Source organism: Suricata suricatta, chromosome 11 (genome assembly GCF_006229205.1).
Source record: "Suricata suricatta isolate VVHF042 chromosome 11, meerkat_22Aug2017_6uvM2_HiC, whole genome shotgun sequence".
Lineage (NCBI taxonomy): Eukaryota > Metazoa > Chordata > Mammalia > Carnivora > Herpestidae > Suricata > Suricata suricatta.
Genome location: NC_043710.1, coordinates 54,994,615 through 55,011,310, shown reverse-complemented (window position 1 = coordinate 55,011,310; position 16,696 = coordinate 54,994,615). Strand labels below are relative to the sequence as shown.

The window sequence follows — 16,696 nt, the reverse complement described above, 5'->3', positions numbered from 1 at the left end:
CTCACCTGCCCACAGACAGGATGGTGATCTCGCCCTGGCGTCCTGCCTTGGCCCCGGCCTTGGGAGCCCTGACAGGGTTGGGCAGGAGTCTGGGAGTGGGAGTAGTGGCAGCTGCAGCCTCAGGGGACAGCAGCACCTCGGGCCACTTCTTCTGGCTACAGCGGGAGCAGCAGGGGCCAGACAGTGAAGCCAGGCCCTGCACGGTGTGGAGGTGGTGGCGATGCGGACAGACGTGTGGGATGCTGGGGGGACCTGGCGGCAGCCTGCAGAGGACACAGTGGGGAGCAGTCACTAGGGCAGCCCAGCGCCAGGGCCAGCGGGTCCCAGGAGGTAGTGAGGGGGAGTCAGGAACGTGAAAGGGAACAAACCCAAGTGGTGAATCCCCGAGGAAGCCGGCTGATTATCTGTGGGTTTTGGTCACCTGCCCACTCACCTGGGTATGGGCCTGTGGCTGGTCTGCACCAGCTGTTTGCTGTGATACTCCTTCAGCAGCTCCTCCAGGGCCGCAGCGTTCTCTGTTGGGCAGCTGTGGTCAGAACCCTGCTCTGGGCCATGAAGGGCCTTCCCCATGCTCCCCCCTCCCCAGTCTGGGCTTTGTGCCTTTTCCTCTACCCCTCAGCCACAGAGGAGAGAGGGCCAGGCTGGCCCCAGGCATCCTGGTGGGAGGGGCAGAGAAGGGAGGCAACCATCCTCTCCCAGGCACAGGGGTGGGGTCAGACCTCCCCTCACCTTTCTTCTCCGTGATCAGGCGTACTAGGACCCCAATGGTGTCCTCATTGGCATCCTCAGCCCGGTAGGCGGGGTTGATCCCTGAGGAAGAAAAGTAACAGCCATGGTCCTGGGGAAGTGGAGGGTTGACTGAGGTGGGCAGGGCCTCCAGACTGGACAGCTACACCAAGATGTGGCAGCAGAGGGCACCCCAGGTCTTCTTGTGAGGTGTGCTGCAAGCCTGGGTGTTTATGCAGTGGTGGCTCTCCAGGCCTCTCTTGGGCTCTGGATCACTGATCCCTGCAATTGGGGGGCAAGGGGGGCAGCCTCTTCTGGGGCCTATCATCTCCCCTGCACAGCCCCAGGGAGCTGTGGGCTGTCTCTCTGCCCAGAACCCTGGACAGCTCTCTGGCAAACTCTGCCGTTCTGGGCTTACACTTCCCTGCACACCACCCTGTCCATATATCTAACTGAAGGCCCTCAGGGCCCTCAGGGCCCTCAGGGCCCAAACCTCAAGAGTGTGAGGATAAGCCACATAAACAATCCTGGGCCAGCACCAAACAGCTCCTAGCACTTGCACCCAGGCAGCAGCCAGCAGCCAAAGGAAGACCTAAGCTAGGAAAACAAGTGCATTCCCAGACAAAATGGCCTGAGCTGCCATCCTCCTGCCTGCCCAGAGCTCCTGTGCACTTTCTGCCCCTACCAGCTGGCAGCGTCAGGAGCTAGGAAGGGCTCTGGCCAGTCCCGGGCAGCCTGTGGCACAGAAATGGGAGGCACCGGTTCAATCTTCACTTGGCCTCAGGTTCTGTGCGCAGCGTGTGTGTATAGGGGGCCCTTCAAGGGTTCAAGGGATGGTGCAGGGAAGAGGAAAGGGGCCCAGGAGCATGTCTCTTCCTCTGGTTCCAGGACTCCTAACTCAAACCATGGCCTAGAGCTGAAACCTGAGCCCCTCATGGTGCCCACCGAAGACAGTCCAACCCTCGAACCACATACACACAACAGCAGCCCCCGAGGAGTCCAGAACCCTACAGCCGCGCAGGGCCTCACCCAGGAGCAGAATCCCACTGAAGCCACTTGACTTCTCTGCCCCCATCACCACCTCAGGCCATTTCACCTTTCTTTCCACTCTCACTTCTCACAGTGTCCTCTGCGGCTGCATGCAGCACCTCCAGGAAGCCCTCCTGGTTAGCCCTCTGCAGGCCCCTCCCTGTCAGTTCCGCTAGGCCAACAGGGTCCCTTGCACAGCCCCCAAGCTGAGCTGGGCCGGGCTAGCCCCTACCCTCTGGCCTCCCCACTCAAGACCCCAAGCTGAGCCTCACCGCTGCCTCCACCTCCAGGGCCGGGCCCAAGCTCCTTGTGGGCCGTGCAGTGGTAGCCTTTCCGCTTGAGCAGGTTGCACACCAGGATGCCCAGCAGCCCCATGAGGCAGAAGACAGGCACGATGGCAATAACCGCATACTGGGCAGCTGTCTCCTCAGGGCCACCTGCCCGCGTGCCGTTCCCAGGCTGCCGCGTATCCCCAGTGCTCCTGGCCCCTGCTGCCACCTCCACACCACGTCGGGCCCGCCGTCCCCGCTCTGAGTGCCACAGAGGATGGAGGCATGGAGGAAAGATGGAGGCAGAGAGGCCCAGGGCCTGGGTTAAATGGGGGGGGGGGGGGGGGGCGGGTATTAATGTGTCCAGAGCCACCTACTGCCCACTCTCCCCTGTGCTGGGGAGGCAAAGGGCAACTCACCCCTACTTGTCAGTCAGCCTGAGCAAGGCTTCCTCAGTCCCCTGTCCACCCATCATTCTGCGGTGAACACAGTACCCAAGCACATGCCTGGGCACGTGGACACCGATTCCCACCCCCCACGACTGGCCCGATGAGGTAGTTGCCTCAGAAAGTGACTGACAACAGGCGAGAAGTGTGTGCCCACACACATCTGCATGTGTCTCTCTCTGAGGGGAGGAGGACAGGAGACAGGACATTAGCTCCTGGGTGCCCCTAGTCATGGCTGCCACCTGCTGGAGGGTCCTGCCTCTCAGAAACGAGGTGAGCAGAAACACTACCAGCAGAACACGTCTTGCTGGACACCCTCTGGCTGTACATCCTTCCCTGGGCTCAGTTAAGCTCACTGGACCCCCTCCTATACACCCCCTCACCAGTCCTACCCTGTGTCTGTCACTCACCATAACAGCTGCGAGTACCCAGAGGTGTCCAGGAGCACGGCTGACAGGAGGCACGGGGGACCCCCGAAGTGGCAAACCACCTGCAGAGAGAGAAGACATCACTGAGGCCTAAACACTGTCCATAAGAGAGGCTGCTGCCAGGCACACTCACTGGTCCTGACCCATCCCACTTCATAGACGGGAAGTCTGAGGCCTGCTCAAGGGGTGGGTGAGGCTTGGACCCTAGGACCCAAAGTCCTGGTCACCTAGCCATGAACCCTCAAGTCCCACCCCATGGCTTACCCAGGCTGGCAGTCTCCACATAGGGTGTCTTGAGTCGCTGTGCCTGCCTGGGCCTCCAGCCTCCCTCGAGGGCTGCAGCGAGAGTGGGGCTGGCACGGGCCAGGGCCCCACGAAGCAGAGAAAGTGCCGGGGGGACACGACCTGCATAATGTGCCCTGCCCCAGGTCCTGTGGGAGGGAAAGGATGAGAACAAAGCCAGGAGCCAGATCTGGGGAAGCTGCCCCTGGCCCTCAACAGTCTTCCCAGGACAGGGCAGGCGGGCAGGGTGAGCTCACCAGGCTGGGCTCCTCCCCAGGTGGGCACCGCCAAGGGTTCGCTGATGTTGGAGTGGCCAGAGGCCAGCGCAGCAGCTGGAAGAACAGCAGGCAGGACACACAGAGCACAAAGTGCTGGGATGTGGCATCTCTGGGGCCATCTATCCACCACCCACCTCCTAATGTCCCAGGAGGGGGGACCACTGACTACACAGGGCCAGCCCGCAGGTTTCAGGGACGCTCTCTAACCTCACCCCCTCGTGTTCCGAGTAAAACCTGCCTGTCCCATACCTGCTGCATCACCACTGCCTAGGTAGAAAGAAAACCACATCCGCTTCTGGAAAGTGATGGAAAACCCAAGACAGAGCCAGATCAGGATCTCAAGCCCTTGGGTCCCTGAGTCACATCCATTCCAGCTAACCAGGACGATAAAGAGGAAATGCTTCTGAATTCCTCGCTCAAGTTCTGTCCGCCTTCCTGCGGCCGCGGCCCCCACCACAGCTGGGCATGTTGTTAACCAGGCCCTGCCCATCATCCCTGGGGCCGACTTTGCAGCAGTGCTTCCTGTTCTGGGCCCTCAGCAGGGTCTTTGGGACCACGTCCTCCGTGACATCTCCACACTAGGCCAGCCAGCTCACACTCCTGCACCCACACAGGGCGGGATACAGCCCAACGAAGGGATCTCAGTTGGCCTCTCCCAGCACATTCCACTCAGAGCTCCCTCTGCACCCCACTCTGGGAATTAACTATCTGCCCTCAATCCCTCCTGCTGTGGGGAGATTTCCCCCTCCAAACCTGTCCTCCAAGTTGGCCCCAACTTTGGGTAACAAGCACAGAATAGAGCCAGCTGCCCTGGGGGCCAGAGGCAATGTCGCAAAGGAGGCTCTGGGGCCCTCCCCAGGCCCGGCTCCCAGCATCTGCCAAGCCCTAGGAAGCCTCCTTCACCAAGAGCCACACAGGCCAGGAGGGGTTTCCTAGGATTGGACTGACTCTATCTTACAAAGAAGAGCTGTGTGACCAACCCTAGCACGGCAGCCGCCGTGGGGTTCCTGGGCCCAGAGGGCTGGGGTGCAGGGTTCAGTACTCCCAGGTCCCATCCCCAACTCACCACGAAAAGGCAGGACAGAGGCCAGTGTGGCAGGCTCTGCTTCATCCTCAGGCCCCAGGAGTCACCAGCCTATGACACACACAGAGGGGAGGCTCAGCAGGAGGCGGGAGCAGGCAGGCAGCTGCCGTCCTCCCAGCACTGCTTCCAGGACAAGACTGGATGGGGAAACTGCAAGGTGTTGCTGGGCAGGCAACGCTGGAGTGGCCTGGCCTACACTTGCCGCACCTCCCCTCTCCCCCACAAAGGTGCCCTGTCTGGGGCCAGCCTCCCAGGGCAGCAGAGGAGGGCGACAGAAAGCTCTGCCAAGCTTGGGGGACTTCCCGGGGGAGGAAGGGCTTCCTTTCCCTTCCATAAATAGCCAGGTGCACAGGGACGTGGGCAGGGGGGCCTGGGGAGGAAGGAAGCCTGCCGCGGCAGGGGCTGAGAGGCCTGCAATCCCCCCATGCCCAGACTCTGCACCTCATCTCTAGCTCCCAGGCTCCCACCACTTGGACCTCCTGCAGGCCCAGCCCCTCCTGCGTCTCTGCCTTCACTCTTGCTGTTTCTGCTCCAGGGAAGGTCCTTCCCCTCAGCCATCAAAGCCGAACACGAAGGCCTCTCTTTCCAGAAGCTTCCCTTTCCCCACGGCTGGGACCGAAGTTCCTGCAATGTCTCCCTACCTGCTCCCGGCCCCCATCACAGTCCCAGCCCCCCACGGATCCCACTCCCCAACAGGCATTCTTCTCCACCGAAGGATGTGGAAGGACGTGTCCAACACTGGGATGGGTCTGACTGCATCTCTGGGGCAGGAGCAGAGCTCCTGCTGTCATAGCGGCTGGGGTTCAGCCTTCTGTCCTCTCGCGGGCACCTACCACTGTGAGCCCCACACTGCCCTCAGCACGGGAAATAGAAGACAGACCCTGTCCCTGTCCTCAGGGAGTTCACATCCCTGTTGACCAGCGGCCAACAGATGAACGGGGAAATGTCCCTCTGCCAGATGGCGGGAAGGGCCAACCAACCATGAGGCAGGGTAAGGGCGCTGAGTGGGATGGCTGCTGGCCTGAGGCTGAGCACCCAGGCTCCAAGCATGGAGTCGTTTGGAGAAAAGCCTCAAGCCAGTGGGCAGGTTGGAAGAGCAGGAAGGAGGATTCAGTTTCGACAAAAGGGACCACGGCAAAACAAGGGAGTCCCATCACTTATTTCCAAGAGGCCTGGCTTCAGGCTCAGGAGGGTGAAGGAAGCTGGATTTGTCAGGCCTCAGCCACAGGCCATATAGCTTCTGACCACCGAGGGGCAGCCCAGGGTCCCCAGCAGATTGAGGGGACCCTACCGGGAGCCCCGTGCTGCCTGATGCCAAGTCTGGTGGGAGAAGCGCTGCCTGCCGTGAACCCCAGGTCACACGAGAGCCCCTCAGGGGGCACAAGTGGCCTGGCCGTCCCTCCTGGAAAAGGAGCTAGAGGAAACTGATCCCCCTACACAGACCTCAGTGGCAGCGGCCAAGGGTTCAAATTACACCACAGGGGAGGGGGAGGGGTGGCAGGCACAACATCCTCGGTTGGGACTCTCCAGGTCACTGGCAGCGGCTCTCGGCCCAAGGCCAGCTACGGGGAAAACCTGGGACAGGAGAAGGTCAGGCCACAGCATAAAGGCCACACCCTGCAGTCAGTACCCAACAGGTAGTATACTCAGACCCGTCCCCTCACCTGTCCCCTCTTCTGATTTGGCCACAAGTCTTCCTTTCCAGTTTCTGGCCCAAAGTGTCCCTTCCCCTGCCCAGGCCCAGCTCCCACTCAAGCCCCTCTCCCCATGAAAATCCTTCTTCACAGGATCTAACCCACAGACTTGACCACAAGCCCAAAGGCCTCAGGCTGGCCCCACAGGAACTGGACCAGGAGTGAAAAGAGGTACCACAGCCACAGAGGAGAGGACCCCAGTACCACCCGTGGCCCGGCCTGGCACTTGCTGGGGAACCTGAGCCCACCGTGAGGGGCTGGGCAGCTGCTCACCTCCAGACTGATAGGGAACCGTGATCTTGAGACTTCCAGGAGGAAATGGGGGTCCAAAGGCCCAGACCCAGAGCCAGCAAGGGCCCACTCAGGCACATTCACAGACACTCGCCGCCTAGCGCCCTGACGCCTTCTAATTACGTGCCTTCTAATTATCCCAAACTGGTACTTACTCCAGTCTGGCTGCTGGAGTCTGCTTACAGCTGCACTCCCAGGCCCCTCACTCTGCCAGACTGAGCCCCCACACTGAGCCCCCGAGGAACCTGTCCAGTCAGGCAGGCCATGGTAAGCCACCCAGAACCCCCCTCCATGTACACACATGGCCACACCTGCTGCTCTGACCGGCCCCTTGGCACCCCCCCCCCCCCCACCGCTCCCACCAGGACTCCAGGATCTCTAAATCCTAGAATCTTAACTGAAAAGCAAGCTCAGATCAAAGCCCCTTGGTCAGCTGGGTGTCCCTGAGGGGTCCATCCCCACCTCTCTGCCTAATCCTAAGACAGGGAAGTCAGTGACCTTCAGAGGCCTCCTGGGAAAAGGCTGTCAAAGGTGGGCAGGCAGACCCAGGCGCACAGCAGGAGGCCTCCTCTCAGGGCCCAGGGCTCCAGGCAGAGGAGAAACACCCAGCAGGGCCCCAGGCGCAGAGGAGGAAGTGAGCCTAGAGGCCACTCCTCCCCACCCCGGCAAGCAAGTCTCCTAGCTGGGCCTGACCCCATTGCCACCAACTCCCTGTAGGACCTGAGCCCCTGCTTCACTTTGCTGGGTCTCAGTAACCTCATCTGCAAGATGGGGATATTTATCTCCCAGGGGAAGACCATGATTAAGTGAAGTAATAAGCCTAAGGAAGGTCTTGTGATTTCCTCCCCATCACTCCCTTCTTTCCTTCCCTCCGCACCTCAGCTCAGGTTTGTAATTAAATATTTGTTTGCTTACTTGTTCAGTGCTGATCCCCCCGCCCCCCACCCCGGGCCCAAAGCCCGACAGTAAGGGCAGGGATGTCTGTCTCACCACAAAGCCCTCCTCCAGCAGTGTCTGGAGCCTCCACAAAAAACAGGTTGAGGGGGAGTAGGCTTCCTAACATGCAGCCCACCCCCACCTCCAAAAATGCCCAAACAATTAGAACCAGAAATTCCCTGGAAGAAAACCAACTACCAAGGGCAGCAGAGCCCCAGGGAGGTACAGCCCCGGAGGCCTCAGAGAAAGAGGAAGCTGTGACACCACCCAGGCCTCGGCAGCTTCCGCTTTCCCAGAACTGAAGCTTGGTAGGGTCCTGAGGCCCCAGCCTGGGGCCCTCCTCACCACGCACTCACTCTCCGACCTTAACCTGACATCAACCTGGCCTCCCGAGGAAGCTCCACTGAATCTCCAAAGGCCCTAGCCCTTGGCCTCCAGTTCAGCCCCACCTACAGCCTAGGTATCTTTACACTGGGACCTGGCCCCTGCCCCTGCCCCTGCCCCCGGCCATTCTGAGCTTCTTTCACTTCCTTACACTTGCCTCTCCCACCAGGCACTGGTACCTGCTGTTTCCTCCACCCAGAAACCCTTCCCATCACCTGGCCAATACCTACTCTTCCTTCAGAGCTCAGCTCAAGGCCCCTCACCTCCTCCTGGAAGCCCCCCACCACTACCTTCCCCCACGCGGTCATCATCTGCATGTAACCTACCTGGCCCCTCCCCCACAACCTGTGTGCCCAGCCGGGGCCCAGGTAAGTGGGTAGGCGCACACTGAACTGCGGATGGGTTTGAGGGAGAGGGCAGGATCAGGAGAGCATCTAGGTTCTGTCAAGGCTGGGAGGGACAGAGAGCAGGATCACGGTTAAGGAGCCCAGAGGCTGGGGTTAGGTGGAGAGGGGGGTGGGGGTTAAAACTGGATCTGAACTCCTGGCCTAACTTGAGAGTATCAGCCTGCCTTGCTCTGCTCCTCACGGGCCCTGTGGCTGTGGACACCCAGCTCTCCAACCAAGCAGAGGACTGTTGTGACACTAAGAGAATTTACCTTAAATAAATACTCAGCACAAGGCCTGACACAGAATGAGCCCTCAGTAAGCATTCACCATGCCTCAGTTTCCCCATGTATAAACGATGGAGCGGGGAATGACACACACTTGACAAGCAGGTGTGAGGTACAAAAGAGAGTCTTCTATATTTATGTTTGGCCCAGAGCCGGTACACAGGAGGTGCTGGATTAGCCATGATGAGGATCTGGGAGGTAGGAGAGTATAAGAAGGGAGGAGAGAGGTCTGGAAAGGTGGGTGGGCAGAGCCCAGGTTACACCAAGACTTGGATGCAAGCTGAGAAGCCTGCACCGTCCTAAGGGCCTCTGGGAGACTGGAAGGGTTGGCAGGGGGGAGGAGAGGTACGGAACAATTCGCCTCTCAGAGGGCTCTCTGGGCTGCCTGCCAAGAAGGCCAGACTGGGGAGACAGAGGTGGGAGGCAGGTCCCCACCTGGAGCAGAGGGTGGGAGGCAGGCCCTTGTGTTTCCCAGCCGGTGGCTCTAGGGCCTGTGGACCTCCCGAAGCCTCCAGAGGCTAGAATTGCCGGGAAACAGCTGGACACAGGCCTTCCTCGGCCACTGGAAGTGGAAAGACAAAGGCCGCCCATCAATAGAGAGATCCAGGTTAGTGAGGAACCCAGTGGTTCCCTGGCAACTGGGGCCGAAGTAGGGCAGTGTCCACAGTGGGTGGCGGTGAGGGCAGCTAGGCATGCCTCCTCTCCTTCCTCCGCCCTCACAGGGAAGGCACCCGGCCCTCGTTCCCTCAGGCCGGACCCTCAGTCTGGGTTGCCTCTACTCCTCACTAGCATCCCTGTTTCACACCTGGGTAAACTGAGGCCATGGGCAAGACTTGTTCGGGTCACACAGCCAGTGAGTGGTGATGCAGGGGCCCAGGTCTGTCTGATTCTGCCTCCTACCTCACTCCTGCACCCCCTTAATCCTAGAGTCTAGCCTAGGGTCTGAGTGTTTTCCAACCCAATGGCAGAGGCTAGGGAGCAAGTGGCATACGGAAGTGGTTCGCTGAGAGGCTATTACAAAGCACCCAAGCAGGCCCCAGGGAAGGAGGTGCTGCCCCCTTCCTGGGGCTCTCTGGGGCTTCCCTGCATCCATACTCACTTGCACATTGCCCTGTGTACCAGCTCCTGCGGCAGAAGGTAGTGAGTGGCACCTGTAAGAAGCAGGAAGCCCAGGGCAGGCTGGGAATCCCCAGGGGGAGGAAGAGGGCGTCTCAGGGTGGAGCCCGGCTCCTCGGGCTGCTGACAGCCTGGGGGCCTAGAGTTGTGCAGAGGCTATCTCAGGGCCACTCGGTGGGAAGGGTACCCCTGTTCTCACCACAGCCTTGGGCAGCCATGGTCTCCCAGGCACGGCCCTTAGCTAAGGACTCCATGCACATGAACTCCCAATCCCACACCAGGGCACACCAGACAGCAGCTGCTCCCAGGCCAACCCCTGGGTCTGCCCCCTCAGACCTCCAGGCTGCCCCCAGGCCTGCACTTTGGAGGCTCGGGGAAGCGGGGGTGGAGGGGGATGGGCAGGTGGAGCTGAGGGAGCTAATTGGCCCTTGAGGCTAAGAAAAGGGCTGAGGTGGCCAGACTGGGCTCAGGCCGCTCCTCCCAGTCTGGTGCAGTCCAGCTGCAAACCCTATCCCTTGCCTGAGCTGAGTCTGGGGGTAGGGGAGGGGGGCACTAAACCAGACAGTCATCTGTGGGGCGGGGCTGGGGTTCTCCAAGCCCCCTAAGCACTTATTGCACACCTCATTCCCATTCCAGGCCTCAAAGATAGGGTCCCAGGCTCCACAGATGAGGAAACAGAGGCTCAGACTAAGGAGTGCCCTGTCACAAGCTGGTCTCCAAGGAGACAAGGTTAACCCACCCAGTGGTGGGAGCAGGCAGCCCTTGGCCTCGCCAACCCAGGCCTGGCATTTCTGCTGTTCCTACAGGCCCTCTCCAGCCTGACACCCAACCGCTTAGCACCCTGAGCTGTCTCCCTGGCCCTAAGGCAGGATGGCAACCGCACACTCATTCATGCTACTGCTACTTCTTCCTCCGAGAAGCCACCTTTGCCTCCAACCCCAGCGGCACATTTGGTACCAATCACTAATGTGCCAGGACAGCCCTGAGTCCACTCAGCACAGGCCCCCCCATCACCCTGATCTGGGCAAGGCTTCACAAGAGATTGAGGGCAGATCACAGGCCCAGTGTGCCCTGTTCTCAGTCTAGTCTCCTCTAGACTGGAGGTGCCGGGGCAAGAGACCCCGCTCCCCAGCCATCCCAGGTCAGGCCCCAACCCATGGAGACTGAGGACTGCGATCCGCACAAGGCAGGAGGCTGGGCTCCAGAGTAGTCATTCCTGGTTCAAGCTGTTTGTCATTCAGTGACTCTATGACCTTGGGCAAATTACTTACCCTCCCTGAGCTTCAGGGGTCTCCTCTGCAAACAAGGGCTCTGGTTCCTGTCCCCGGGGATGCTGCAGGGAGAAGTGGAGCCCCTGTAAGCAGTGCTGACCAGGGCCTGGCCTGACCAGGCTTCTCCTGAGGATCAGTTCTCACCACAACCCACAAGGGCCAGAGGAGGAGCCAAGCTCAGAATGAAGCAGCATCCAGCCAAGGTCATCCAGTGGCTTTGGAGCAAGAAAGGGTGCTTTGGGGAACTCAACATCTGTCCCAGCAACAAGGACAGAGGAGCCTTGGCCTCCCAGGGAGGCCCCTGGGTGCCCATTTCCCAGCTGCTATACCAGGCCTGGATTCACCTGCTCCCATGCCAGCTGGAGACACAGTCAGGAAGGTGGAAGGAAGGGTGCTGAGCAGTCAGGACCTGGCCGCATATCCCCAAGCCTCAGATTCCTTCTCTGTAATTTGGGATGGTTGTGTTTGTTCAGCTGACCTCTTGGTGTGGCTGGAAGATCCAGAGTTCATAGGAGAACAGGGGCTCTTTTTACAATCAGGCTTCAGCCCAGGTGCCACCTCCTGCAGGAAGCCTTCCCAGCCTTCCTGTCTGGGGGAGACCCTCCCCTCTCCTGCGCCTTTCAGCCACCTGTGATCTCCCTGGAGGGAAGAAAGGAAGGAAGGAAGGATGGAAGGAAGGCAGGCAGGCAGGCAGGCTAGTGTTTGCAGGAAGCTGGGCACATAGAGGGGCCAAGCCACTCCCTGGGCTCCCTGCTCCTTCTCACGGAGACAATATGCAGATCCAAGTTTAGGCCCCTCCTTCCTTCTCTCCACCCACTCCCTCAGATGCTGCTTCTAACTGGCTGCAGAGGCCCCTCCATCCCTCTCCCTGTGCCAAGTAGCCAGGGCACAGGCTCCCAGCCACATGGGCTGTTTATTTATAGAGCTCTCATCTTTCCCAGGATGGCCTTCCAGACAAACAGACCTGGGGTAAGATCCCAGTTACTCTAGGGTCTTGCAAGTGACTTCCCCTCTCTGGGCCCTCTTTTCTCTACTTATAGCTAGACTGCTGACCCTCAGGGCATGAGGCTAAAGCTGTGAGAGCCTTGGGGTCCTAATCCCAGGGCTGGGCACACAGTAGGGATGCAGCACTGGCTCCCTCCAGTCCTTGCAACCCCAGCCCCAGTCAGTGGCACTAGGGCCCGGCCCAGGCGCGCCCAGGACCTCTGCAAAGAATGGTACTGAGCTCTGCCAGAAACCATGTCCTGGCAACACTCAATCCTGAATGGGGATGGGGCCACATGAGGCCCCGCTGGCAAAACCCCTCCCCCTCTGGTGCGCCCCTCCCTCCCATCTGGCAGAAGAGCCAGGCCCATAACAAAGGGAGTCTGGAGGCACCCAGGCAGCTCAGTCAGTTGAGCTTCCGGCTTTGGCTCAGGTCATGATCTCACGATTTGTGGGTTCGAGCCCCACGTTGGGCTCTGTGCTGACAGCTTAGAGCCTGGAGCCTGCTTCAGATTCTGTCTCCTTCTTCTCTGACCCTCCCCTGCTCACGCGCGCTCTCTCTCTCGCTCTCGCGCTCTCTCTCTCTCTCTCAAAAATAAATAAAACATTTAAAGAATTTTTTTTAAATTAAAAGAAAAACAAAGCGAGTCTGGCCTTATCAGCCAGGCCAGGTGCCTAACGGCCCCACCACTTCCTCTCCCCAGTGCAGGTGGCCAGCACATCTTTCTGTGGAAACGGATGCCAGACAACCCTTGCCTCCACCTGGAAACAGGTCTGGGTAAGAGCCTGAGTGCCAGATTCCAGCACCATGGGTTGTGTGACTCAAACTAGGACTGGTCCCCTCGGCCCTCTGGGTTTCAGCTCCCCAGTGAGCAGCTTGGGAAGGAACAGGATCCTCTATCAGGACTGTCGAGACGTGAGCCCATTGGCCTGGCAAACAGCAGGGAATGTGCTGGCCCTGAATGAGAGCCTTGTCTGAGGAGGGACCACGGCAAACATCACATTTGCCCCTTCAAAAAGGATGGCCATGGATCTCCACCTCTAAGCCCCCAGCACACAGTAGGCCCTCAGCCTACAGTGGTCATCTTTCCTCAGGAAAGGCCCAACCAGCACCAATATGGCAGCAAGACAGGGCAGGCTGCTCACCAGGCCTGCCCTTCCCACTGGGTATGCAGTGCCCATGAGTGTCCCACACCTGTGCCCATTCCCAAAGGGGAGGGGGGACACCTGACAGGTGGACCACAACAATGAAGGGGGCTAACTTTGGCCTGGGAGGGCTTCCTGGGTGAGGGGGAGCTGTTCCCTGAATGACCAGGAGAGTTCCAGAAAGAGAAGACAGCAAGAGCAAAGGCAGAGTCGAACCAAGGCATCCGGTAGGGAGAGATGAAGGTGAAGATGTAAAGTTCAGAAGGTCTTGGAGGGAAAAGTGTTGATGCTCGGATGAGGAGTCTGGACTGTATTATGTAGGCAAAAAAAAAAAAAAAAAAGTAAGTTGCCTGACAGTGTGCGGAAGACCCGGAAACGGGGCAGGACAGCAAGGCCAGAGGGAACAACACAGGGGAGCCCTGATTTTGTGATTCTGTGAAGGTGTGTCTGGGCCCCCTCCAGTCTGCTGGGGAACGCGTGGCAGGACAGAAGGGACGCAGGGATCCTGTCTGGAGGGTGAGAGCCAGAATATCAGGTTTCTGGACGCCTTGGGTAAGTCCCGGCACTTCTCAAACCTCAGTCTCTGCTTCTGTAAAATAAGGCTGACCCTATGCGCAGGCGTGGAGTGTGGAGTGGCCCTCAAAGCCCCCCCTCCTTGGCCAGACACAGGGACCTCCCTCCAGCAGCTATCACATCAGTCCCAACCAGGGCCATACGTGGAAGCCCATCCTGGCCCCACTGTCATTCTGGGAGGCCCAAGTTCCCAGAAAGCTTTGGCTTGGACGGCCTCCGCCAGGGCTAGGATGAGAAGAGGAGGCTAACGCGTCCCCTCTTCCACCCACCCACCCCCACCCGGGCCCAGAGCTATTTCCCTGTTTGCTGGGGATAGAAATAACTCCGGCTCAGCCCCAGGAGACCACGACAGCTATTCTGATCAGCCCCAAGAAGCACAGCCCCAGTCATTCCTGAGAGGACCAAGGGACACCCTGACCCCCCAGCTCCAGCCTTCGGCCCAGTGGCAGCAATGGTCAGAACTAGCTGGGCCTCTGGGAAGAATGGGGACACTGAAGGACTGAGAGGGTGGGGCAACCCCAGGCCCTCCCCCGCCCCCCCCACCACCACAGCTTGTGGGTAGATTTGGGGAAATGCCCCCAGAGCAATTCTAAAGAGTGGAATAGAGCCTCCAGGGTTTGGTGAAGGTCAGCTGGGACTCTCAATTATCCCCCTCCCCCCCAGAGCCTGGGCTGTGCTGCTGATTCCTGACACCTCTTGTAGCTACATGGGTGCTCCCAAAGCCACTTGCAGGCTCTAAAAGGCAAGAGACAGGCCTCTCTGGTGACCTCTGGCTAAGGGTGAGACCTAGGGGAAGGGAAGAGGAGGAACAGGAAGACCATGTAACCTACCCACCCACACAGACGTGTACAAATACACACCACACTCAGAACTCACAAAGGCACACTCTTGGCAAGGCCATGCTTGCCAGCCCGGGTTTGAGAGAAGGAAGCCTCTATAAGTCATGAACAGATATGAGAAAGGTAGGTGGCCCTCTCCAAGCATCTCACAGGGTTTCAGAGGCAGAAGATCTGAATTCCAGTCCAGGCACTGCCCACATTCAGCATGACCTTGGGTAAGTTACTTTGCTTCTCTGAGCCTTAGTTTCCTTCTCTGAAAAACAGTCCCACCTCAAAACCACTGTGAGGATTCAACAGAGTACACCGTGAAGTATTCCGCATACCCCCCGCCCTGGCCCCGACCCTCGCTCCAACACAGAACGCAACCAACATTTTCAGAGCAGGACAGAACTTCCAGATCCTTTAGCAGATACTCCCTCAGCCCTCCTGGTCTAGAGAGCCCAACTTCCATTCCACCCTGCATAAACCCAACAGACCCTCTTGTGGGGGTGGGGCCTCAGAGGGTCTAGCCCAGATGGCGAAGGGGCCCTGCTCCAGCTCTCCAGATCAGAGACCACTCGTGGGGAGCAAGTCCTTACCCCCTCTCCCCCCGGAATGGGAAATGAAGGAGACCGGGACCAGAGAAGTCAATGTCTATGGATCAGAATTCTGGGCTTGGTCAGAGGAGCTGTGCTTCCATCCCTGTCACCAGCAGCCCCTGGGCCACTGTGTCCCCAGCAGCCAGCCTGCCCCCATCCCCCACTGCAGTCTTTCTGCCTGGAGGGAGAGAGGGGAGAACAGAGGCAGTTGACCCAAAAACAATAGAGGATCCCAAAGTGATGATTCACAGTCCATTCACAGCCCAACACCTCAGTGCCCAGAAAGGGAGACTGAGGCCCAATGGGGGCAGGTCTGAGAGGAAGATAGGCCCTGTGAGAATACAGATTCCTGGGGAAAAGCTTTGCCAGGCATCTGGGACCTCAGTGTGTGAGTGTGTTTGGGAGGTGGAGCCTGAGGCTACCTCAGGGCCCCTCAGCTGCTGCCAGAAGTGTCAGTCACTTCAGCAGATGTCACCCAGCCTTGGCCTCCTCTCCCTCTGCCAGAGCAAGTCACTCAGGGTCCTCCCAGCTGACTAAACTGAGATCTCTAACTAAACTGAGATCTCCAGAGGCACCCTCTTAGGGACAGTTCTAAAGCGACCCTGGCCTCTCCTCCTCCCCTTCCCTCTGTGTACTGGCAGGTGGTTGAGGTCCCTCCTCTTTCTGCCTCTTACTCATTCTCCTGAGGCTTGGAAAGAGAGAGAGAGAGAGAGAGACAGAGACAGAGAGACACACACACACACACACACACACACACACACACACACGACTTGACCCCACAAGCGTACTACAGCCCCAGTGATTTGGAAGCTGGTTCTCCTCTCTATTTCACACTCACATTAGGGAGCCGCTCTGGCCCTGCCCTGGTCTTGTTCCAGGCCACACACACTCTGAGTGACCCCAGTGACCGGGGTCTCACAGAAAGCTGGGGTCAGGGTCACCCGCAGCGACCTGGGGTCTCTCTCACACAATCACACGCACTCACTCAGCCTGTCAGAGATACACAGAGCCCCTCTGTGTCTCCTGCTTGGCCCCGGCGTCACTGCCCAGTGTCCCGGCCACACGTTCTCCCGGGCTGGGCCGCCTCACGCGCCGTGTCACCCACAGTCACGGGCTGACACCGTTCAGAGCGCCCCCCCCCGGCTGCCCCGCGCCGCAGCCGTCCCGTCCCGCACCCGTTCCTGGTCTCGGTCCAAGTTTCCCAGGCCGGGGGCGTCTCCGGGGCCCGCCGACTCCTCAAACTGCAAGTCCCGCCGCTGCTTCGCCACCGCGCACGGCCCGGCCTGGAGTCGCGGCCAGAGGACGCGCAGGTCCCGGGGTCAGGGGGCTCAGAGATGGCGGGAACCTGTGCGCGGAAGACGCCGGGACAGGACGCGGGGGAAGGTGGGGGAGCTCAGGGCCGGGGTTGCGGCATCCGCCGCGCCGGCCAACTTCCTCAGAGATTCGGGGAGGCAGGAGGGCGCCACTCGGGTCCGCACCCCTTTGGCCTCGGCCGCGGGAAGCAGACCCCGGGATGAGGCCCCACGCGCCCTCCTTACCTGGTCGCCCCGCAGCAGCTCCAGCAGCTCAACCGCGTGGGTAGACGGGCAGGCCGGGCCCGGCTCCGCGAGCTCACCGGCCGCCGCGCAAGCTGCGCGCCTTTTGAATGAATCGCCGGCCGGTCTGGGAA

The 16,696-nt window shown here is 59.7% G+C and overlaps 1 protein-coding gene across 18 annotated transcripts in view; it reads right to left on the bottom strand.

Moving 5' to 3' along the window:
• RELT (RELT TNF receptor) overlaps positions 1–16,696 on the bottom strand; it is a 24,942-nt gene extending 8,246 nt beyond the window's left edge. For 7 of the 18 annotated variants that reach the window (XR_003915233.1, XR_003915232.1, XR_003915235.1 and 4 more), the window contains exons 1-13: positions 16,566–16,647; positions 11,386–11,546; positions 10,908–10,969; positions 9,620–9,671; positions 8,956–9,082; positions 4,525–4,593; positions 3,438–3,512; positions 3,163–3,329; positions 2,881–2,960; positions 2,028–2,285; positions 730–810; positions 434–515; positions 6–263 (exon numbers count right to left, since the gene is read on the bottom strand). Coding sequence is in view for 11 of the 18 variants with exons in the window: in XM_029956475.1 (XP_029812335.1) it covers positions 6–263; positions 434–515; positions 730–810; positions 2,028–2,285; positions 2,881–2,960; positions 3,163–3,329; positions 3,438–3,512; positions 4,525–4,593; positions 8,956–9,082; positions 9,620–9,671; positions 10,908–10,969; positions 11,386–11,417 (1,343 nt within the window). In the remaining 7 variants the exon portion in view is untranslated. The other 11 variants (XM_029956475.1, XM_029956476.1, XM_029956469.1 and 8 more) reach the window with 11 other exon arrangements.